The 9,454-nt window shown below is 40.1% G+C and overlaps 1 protein-coding gene across 1 annotated transcript in view; it reads right to left on the bottom strand.

Annotated features, from left to right (window-relative positions):
- Nucleotides 1-330: 330 nt before the first annotated feature.
- nsmfb (NMDA receptor synaptonuclear signaling and neuronal migration factor b) overlaps nucleotides 331-9,454 on the bottom strand; it is a 66,218-nt gene continuing 57,094 nt past the window's right edge. Inside the window, exon 14 of the mRNA XM_055011669.1 lies at nucleotides 331-7,885. Coding sequence (XP_054867644.1) covers nucleotides 7,788-7,885 — 98 coding nt within the window. The 3' untranslated portion in view covers nucleotides 331-7,787. The remainder of the gene's footprint in view (nucleotides 7,886-9,454) is intronic.

The following is a 9,454-nucleotide window of genomic DNA, read 5'->3' as shown; positions in this document are numbered from 1 at the left end:
CACAAAACAATAAAAGTGGATTCAACCATATGGGACCTTAAATTAATGACCAGATATATTTGCTATATGTTTGCTGCAGTGTTCTAGGTTCTCCACAGTAAATTATTATTTAATGTAATCCACGGCTTCAATGGCCAGGAGAAAATTTCATGCAACCTGCACACAGTCAACATTAATAAGATGGATGATTGGAGATTTTCAGTGTGCACTGCAGCATCCCAGTCCCAAACATTCTTCTGCTCTGCAGCTGCTCTCAGAATGAACCCTTCAAGAAGTACTTCTACTGCAATAATGACACGACTCAATCAATAACAAGGCAGTGAAACAACCTGTGTAGAACTATGCTTTACTGAAAAAAAATGCTTTAAAAACAATCATTTTTCTCACAGGTTATTACCAACATTGTGCAATGCAACAACATTTCTTTGCTATTAGTTTAAATACAATAAGCAGTCACCTTAAAGTTCCATCTATAATGTCTATTCTAAGGAAGAACCCAAAAGCTCAGAAAGCTACCCAGATATATTGTTAACTTCTACTAGTATCAAAATCACCAGATATACATTTATGTTATTTGCTATTATACCTTTCATAATAAACACGTTTTTCTCTATCAGGACACATGGATGATAAGTCTGTGTTTGAACCTTATTTAACGTCTATCACTCTCTACAGCGTTAGTCTAAAAAAGCTATTCCAAAATGTAATGCTCAGTCAGAGGAGCTAGAAGTTGATGCAAAGTGAAACAGACATTAACATAAACACATTATTTTCCACCCGTCCTAAAATACGATCACAGCCCTACTGGAGGTGTCGGGGCAATCAAAGCAGCATCAATCCATCGCTCTCATCAAACTCAATCACGCTCCCAGCCGAGCCCTGGCAATCTTCATGGAAAGTGGCAAGAAGCAGCGGGGAGGGCACAACAATGCTTAATAATAATTCAGCTGTCTTCTGCTCTCAATGGGACATGCGGTTTCATTTAGGAAACAACAGGACAGGGGAGGCAAAGATCAGTCTCTTGATTTGTGTAATTATGTTCTCAGGAAATGGAAACGGCTGCTTCAGTGAACCAGGTCGAACCGAGTGTTCCCATCAGCTACACCACAATGGATCTGTACAGGACCTTATTTAAGAGTCTTGACATCTGAGATCGGAGTTTTCTTTTCGTGTCTAAGATTTATTTTTTCTCCAAAAGTTGCCAGCACCCAAAAAAGATTGCCAAGGCTGCCTGACGCTTTGCTTGACTCCTTTAAACGAACATGACTGAGGTCTATTGCCTCGTCCAGTGTTCACATGTAAAGCTGAGCTGTTGAAAATATGGTTCAAATAAATACACGGCTTTCGACTGCTCCAGGCAGGTGCTAGGTGGCGCTAACATTCACAGGAATGTGTAGTCTACCCTTTCAGCCTCTTTGGTTCCATTGTAGGATCCAACAACTATGGACATGATGTTAACTCTGAGTGCACCCAGACAGAAACAAACAGCAGTTAGCCCAGTTGATCTACGTCCTACATGCTCATCGATCAATAGAGGTTTATTATGTTAGCTTATATAGTTCATTTTATTGCTGATGGCGATGTTAAAGGAGAGAAGACTGCTGCTGGGTGAGGACATCGACAGGTCAGAAAAATGGCACTCGTCCTCTCTGAATATTAACAATCAGCATTTCTCTTCTCCAGACTTAACCAATCAGCAATGAGACCCTCACAGCAGTTCAGAAGTACCTAGCCCAGAGTGGGGCGTGTTCTTCTCCTAGAAGAGGTTCTGCAGGGGCGGTTCTTGCGGTCAGGACAATCGCTAAAGTTTAGGCTGCACTAAAAGGGCCGAATGCAAATGCTGACTGTGTAGAGTGCAACATGCAACCTGTAACTAATGATGCATGGATCAGTACAGCCTTAGACATCTTAGATCCTTCGCCTGCAGCCTGACTACATCCAATTAAGGAGACAGTTCACTTCAATCACCACTGGAGCTCCTCAGAACTTAGCCACAACCAAATCCACATCTAACAATTATATAAATGTTAACAATGTGGTAATCGGTCAAATCAAAAAGCTGCTCAGTGGTTCGGCCTTCACTCAAACGCACAGCAGCAGAAGAGTCTTGTAGGATTAGTGGAGCTGAGCAGTGAGCTTCCTGCTGTCTTTGTTTCTGTCCATCAGCCACAGCACTGCAAATCAATAGTCATTAACACCCAGCACTGTTACAGACTAATACACCTTAAACAATGCTCCCTGTCTAGTACACACACATATACAAGTTGAAATATTCATACACAGTATATTGCTACAGGAGTAAGATTGTGGGAGAGTGGGTGATGCTGTAACATATGGACGTGAATGTACAACACTTTGAAGGTCAGATCTACCTTGAAGAGGTCACTGCACACAAAAGATAGCAACGATCTCATAGAATAAACCCAAGCAGTCAGGATATAATGCACAACCAAAGGGAAACAGAACCTTAAAAAGCCCTATGCTTAAACAGACATTACATTAACTCTGACATTATGTTATAGAAACAATCTAATGAGCAGGACTTTCCATGTTTTACAAGATTAATATCAAATACTGTAAAAGCCAGAATCTGAATAATGTCTCAAGTAAGAGCTGGAAGTGTCCAGCATAGACGGTTAAAGGCTGCATGAAAAACTGAGGAGAGGTGGAATTACTTGTTCTAGATCACAGAATAAACTCAGCATCAGATACATTTCCACAGCACTGACTCACATCATTACCACTCCTACTGCTTAGTCGTTTTTATGAGTGAATTTAAGTTGGAATGAGTTTTACTCAACACACCCAACAAGAGGCTTTACACACTTTGAGCTTTGGAGAATCTTTTTGTGACTTTACACATTCAGAAAAAAAAAAAAAAACAGAACAATGGAAACTACCAGTAAACAGTAAATCAAAATGGTGTGCAGTATAAAGTACATTATGTCTTATTTATCATAATGACAGGAAAAATTGCAGAAAGTTTTGAGTTTACATGAACAGCATAGCTAAAAAAATACAAAGGTAACTGAGAAAACGGGGGGACTTCGGATAAAAGATCCCCTTACAAATAATTACCTGTTTCTCTCTGCTGTTCAGGTAATTTAAGGACCCAGACAGTTTACAGTCTGGATAAATGGTTCAAACCCTTAGCAATTAAAGTAGCAATCATTTTGAGAAAGCTAGCATTTTTAATCCATACTACAGCAGGACCTTTGCTGTTCTGGTGGTTGTAGCAAATTATCATAATTACTGTGACATTTTCTGTGTTGAGGCGCAGAGATAAGTTAACAGCACTGTTAACACAGACAGAAAACAGAAATCACAGTAACACATAAATATGGAAGAAGACTGCATCCACTAAAGAAACCGACTTTGAAGACTTTATCTCCCCCTAACGATGATTTATCATCTCATTAGAATGAGAACAGATCTCAAAATCAGGAAATCTGAATGTCTGCGTTATGATAATCAACTCTAGAGTAAGAAAATATCTTTATCTTTGTTGTTCATTTCAAACAAGCATCCATAAACCGGCTTAAAACTCCTAGAAGAAGACAGTGAAGAACTGGCCTGAGAATCACCTTTTCTTTAGCATCACAGTCATTCAGGGAGAGTTCTCAGTATAATGGAAGAACTGCTAAAAACAACTTCCACAGGCGTAATCTGTCAGACTGTGAACACATATAGGCTACAGGAACAAGGCAGTAACATACACTATGGTGCTTAATTCATGTCCAGACCTGTGTACATAAAAACATGCACAAGAGAGGAGTCCACAGAGCAGGTCTTCCTCACAAGGAAGCATTTCTGCTCAGGTGTACAAATGTCCTGTCTGATGGGATGTCAGTCAAGTCAAGTTGTCGAGTTGATTTCTGAGACTTTGGAGGCAGAACGGTGGCTGATAATTGGTCTGTCTCTCTGACAGACGTGGAACAAGGACTCAGATTTTACACTCTGATAAAAGTAGTAATATCACAGTGTCTACACTGATTTCAATGCATCCATTTTCACTTAATTAAAAGTGTAAGAGTATCAAAAGCAAAAATGCTCATTGTGCAGAATGGTCCTTTTCAGAATAATGTACACTACCGTTCAAAAGTTTAACGTCATCCAGACGATTTCATGATTTCCATGAAAACTCCCGCTTTTATCCACATGCTAACATAACTGCACAAGGGTTTTCTAATCATCAATTAGCCTTTCAACACCATTAGCTAACACAATGTAGCATTAGAACACAGGAGTGATGGTTGCTGGAAATGTTCCTCTGTACCCCTATGGAGATATTCCATTAAAAATCAGCTGTTTCCAGCTACAATAGTCATTTACCACATTAACAATGTCTACACTGGATTTATCATTCATTTAATGGTATCTTAATTGAAAAAAAAAGCTTTTCTTTCAAAAATGAGGACATTTCTAAGTGACCCCAGACTTTTGAACAGTAGTGTATATTATATTAATTCATGTGTTCATTATTTTATTACAGCTAATGAAGGTGAAGTTAATTTTAATATCTGTTACTGGCTAGTTTGGGTAATTTTATATACATATAGTATTGTATTGTTAGTGTAACTAGTAAAGTTATCGAATGAATGTAGAGTAAAAGTACAATATTTGCCTCTGAACTGTAGAGCTCCTGCAGTAATAAAGCAAGACTCATATTTAATAACTCAAATAATACATCAAAGGATACGCCTGTGTTTTTTATGTGCACAGGTTTGAAACTAATTGAACACCACAAAAGTTTACATCTGTTCACACATGTGAAGACTTTTAACATCTAATGTAACATTTTCCAAAGGACTTTGTTGAAATTTAACATTTCAACCCAGAGAGCTCAACCTTTTATAGTAAAAATGGCATCTAAATGTCGTACTTATCAGAAAGGAATTCATATTTATGAGGTTTTTTCTTCCGTGAATGCTGAGCACTTCTGTACAGATACACGTTAAAAACAGGGAAAACACACATCTGCCCATTCTCATAACTGGAACCAGATAATGCAAACAGTGTTAGTGCTGCTGAGTGAAATCAGATGTAACTCATGTGTTCTCCATCCACTTAAAGGGCTTCAATCCAAAAACCAGTCCAGCCGTGTTGGATCAAAACACACAATCTCTCATTTGACACGCTTCCTCTGATTATTGCCCTCAGTTTAAAAAAAAAAAAAAAAAAAAAAAAAAGGAAACAACTGCTAGACTAGAAAACACTAAGACAGTTCTAATCTCTGACATTCTGGCTGGCTTTAATGAGATGTTACCAATGCCTTGATGTCCCTCCTTGGACTGCAGCTCCCCTTAGAGAGCCCACTGTCCTCCAGGATGCATTAAGATGAATAGTGTTGGCATTCGAATCGTCCATCTGCATCCTGCAGACTAAGAGCTACTCACAACACACCAGTGCCATGAGCACTTCTTCCAGCTCAGTTGACCTGTATGGATCAGGAAGCAGCAACAACACATGGATGTTCTGTAAATAAGCACTGAAAGCGCTCAGCCACCCATAGTCGCAACACAAACAGCGAACATGTGCAGAGAGGCCTGCATATAGGAAGCATGTATGGATGAATAACATCTGTTGTGTTACTGTCCCATATAGAAATCCCTCTCCTGAATCATTCCTTAACTTTCATCTGAATTCAGACATCCAGACTACAATGAAGAGCAAACACAGGCTTCACTTTCTCCTCATTCTTTCATATCTCTGTGAGAACATTTGGTCTGAAGCTGCATCTTTGCAGAGAGGAGGAGGAGGAGGAGGAGGGTGTATGATGAAGAGCACGGCCACCTCAGCACAAGCTGCAGATAAAGCGATGTAGATGTCACTCATCCTGTCTGACTTTACACTTATTCACTGCCGACGTTCCAAATTAGATACAAGTTTTAACACGGTACTCTACCCTAAGCATTTACTGTTAGTTGTGTTAGTTATTTAGTGTGTAGCTCTGCAGTACACCAGGGTGAGCCCTTGCTTTAAAAAAATAGAACAGCTTTTTCAGAAATTCTGCTAAAATGGGTTGTAATAGCCAATATATCCGTAACATCCTGTACAGACTGAAGCCTGCTGGAAACCGGACTTTACTGCGGCGGTATTTGGTGTTCATGATTCACTATTTATTTGTGAAAAGACATTCTAATTAAAAGACACAATCAAGCTGCATGTTGGGAAATGTAGGATCTTGTGTTTTTGGACACTGATCCAAACTACAACAATCAACATGATGTTGCATGACTTCGTTTTTGACTGCTCTTTTCTGATTTGTTTGGCTTAAATCCTTCAGTTTCAGGAAAATGCAACACTAAATCAGAGGAGTACAACTTTCAAATCCTTTCTGTTAATATCGACAAAATACATGTCACTAGCAAAACCATTCTAAAATAGATATTAATACCAGAAATATGTATGGCAAAGACAGTATTTAGTGACACCATTAAATCGTGTGGTATTCACCCAATGACAGCACTGGTTTTAAGAGTATATTAACACAGAATAGGACGTGGTGGTGAGGAGGAACTAAAAGTCAAAGGAAAGTCTCACCTCTAACACTCATTTGCTACTTAGAGTGATTCAAGTCAAGTCTTAAAAAAGAAACACTCCAAAAACACGAGTAAATCATTGAAATAACCTAAATATACATGTATGTATTCTGTCTTATATAATGTCATGGTTAAGAGTACGGTGTCATAGTCTCCACCTGCAGGGGAACTATGCACAGAAGCTATGGACACACACATGCAGTACGAACACACAAAAAGGCTGAACATTTGCTAACCAACAGCTGAAGAAAGGATAGCTAGTGTTGGCTGAAATGTACCGCTGTAATGTTATGAAACATGCACGGATACGTCTGTCTGTTCGGCTACAGCTGACTCGAAAGACTATGGAAATTCAAAAAAGCTCCGCCCTCCACACACAAGTAAGGATACGACATCCCTGACAGTCGCAACGTTCCACTGAAGATGACTCTGTGTGGACGATGAAGGCCTTTGATCCTGATCTACAGTATGTTGTACAATTCTTAGTAGAAAACAAGGGATTTAACCTGAGTTAATACAACAGTCTGTACGAAATACTAACACGTTTATCTGAAGTTTTAAAAAAGCTGTGTTAAATAGCCGACTTTAATATTAAATAAGACTAATTCGATGTCTACATTTTCACATGATAGCATGGAAAGAGATGCTGGAAATCTATTCTCTACTGCTCCTGCAAGCACTTGTTTATGTACATATGAGCTCTGATTCCTTAGTAAGTAGTTTCCACAAGTGACAAAGAAAATACCTCCGTCCTTGTTAGCCTCCATCTTTAAAGAACCGATAGGCTGGCTAAAGGCAAGGCAAAAAACAAAAAATAAACCTGTCACCCTGGAAACTCAAAAAGAGTTCTTTCTTTTCTCTGTTGTCCCTCTGCTATCCAACATCCTGTGTGACTCTAACTCTAACTCTAGTTATCGTCTTTGACACATTTAGGCTAGGATGATGAGTCACTCGCTTTCCCCCTTTTTCCCTCTCTTTTCTGGAGGAGATAGGCAGAAAGTGACAATGGATAGGGGAGAAAAGGTACACCACTGGCTGGATCTACAGGGCCACACCACGTCGCTTCAGAAGGGCTAAAAAAAACAGACCCAACTGCTGCTGCTGCTGCTCCAGCTCGGCCTCAGAGGAGGTCTAGGAGCCGCTCAGAAGGGTGGGGGCTCCGTCAACCAAACGCCCTGTCACCGTACAGCAGTAGGCTCAGACTCGCAATAACCGGCCAACAAGCCAACGGAACACGGGGTGATGTCACAAGAGGTCGTCGTAGTCCAGCAGCTTGGAGTGCTGACGGCTTTTCCACAGGCGGAACAGACGGAAGTCAAAGTACATCTCGATCATCTCTTTGCCTGCAGACAGATGCAAATGAAAGAAACACGGTTACAACAACGTACGCTGCTGGGTAAACCTCATCCAACAGATCGGACTCGTCACGTTGTATTCAGCCTGCTGCCATCATCCTGATCTCACTGCTGTGTATGAGCAGTTCGTCTTTGCATGTTGTTGGTCAAACTCTCTGCAGAGCATAATGGTGTTTAGATGTTTCAGTGAGAAACAGTGTACCGTTTGTTACTCTGCCAAGGAACGTGATGGAGTTATATGACGATTGGTGCTGGTTTGTCTCTCTGTTTGTCCATCTTTCTGTCTGTCTTTCTGTCTGTCTGTTGGGAACATTACTTTAAAATAAACAGATTTAGATGAAATTTTCAGGGAAGGTCAGAAATGACACAAGGACTAAGTGATTAGATTTTGGCAGTGATGCAGCTTATAGTCTGGATTCACGGATTTGTTAAACATTTCTGTATCACTGTGAGATAGCAGCACGCCGTCACTGTAACCATGACAACAAGTGAACACTACGTCAGCTGCCTGCTGATGATCACATGATTGTGATCCTACTACAAATCCACCACTGAGGACTTATCAGGACTAATCTGTCAGAAATGATACAAGGAACAACTGATTAAATTGTGGGGGTGTTTCTGAGTCCCATCAATTCCCGCCGCCTGCTACATATTTAGGTCACGTGATCCGGTATCTGTACATAACACACGCCTGTGCTCAGTGCAAGGTCATTTTGTTTGTGGGTACATCTATATTAAATGGACACATTCTATGTTGCTGTGATTTCTGATCATCAATAACTAATAAACAAATGCTGAATTAATTTTTTTTTAAATGCTGCATTTCTGACAGTGCCATATGGGGGAATGGACAGCCTTGACGGAGTACTGCACTCTCTGAGGGCTTTTTATTGTTCCTTTTATAATAATCTGAAAATTCTGAATTGCAAAGTCCATCCATTATCTATATACACCTTAATCCTCATCAGGGTCATGGGGGGTGGAGTCTATCCCAGCTGACTGAGGGTGAAGGCAGGGGACACCTGGACAGGTAACAGTCTATCACAGGGCTACACATAGAGACAAACAATCACACTCACATTCACACCTATGGACAATTTAGAATCACCAATTAACCTCAGCATGTTTCTGGACTGTGGGAGGAAGCTGGAGAACCTGGAGAAAACCCACACATGTACAGGAGAACATGGAGACTCCATGCAGGAAGATCCCAGGAAGGCCGGGACACGAACAGGTGATCTTCTAGCTGCAAGGCGACAGTACTAACCACTTATCCACTGTGCAGCCCAGAATCGCAAAATGAAAAAAAAAAATTCTTTCAGCATTTTTTAGGAATCCAACACACACACACACACACAACTTAGGACGCTCAGTTTCTATGCTCAAACCAAACTTGATTTTGAAATTTAATTTGTGTGAGCAGGAAGTTGCCTCATGTAAGCTGTGTGCAGCAAATATTTCAGTGTAAAAGAATGGCTGAAGTAAAAAATAAAACAGAATAAATCAAGTAATAACAAAATAACAAATAAAATTTAAAAACAGAAGAAATGATAG

Source organism: Amphiprion ocellaris, chromosome 6, assembly GCF_022539595.1.
Source record: "Amphiprion ocellaris isolate individual 3 ecotype Okinawa chromosome 6, ASM2253959v1, whole genome shotgun sequence".
Classification (NCBI taxonomy): domain Eukaryota; kingdom Metazoa; phylum Chordata; class Actinopteri; family Pomacentridae; genus Amphiprion; species Amphiprion ocellaris.
This window is presented reverse-complemented; position numbering and strand designations above follow the sequence as displayed.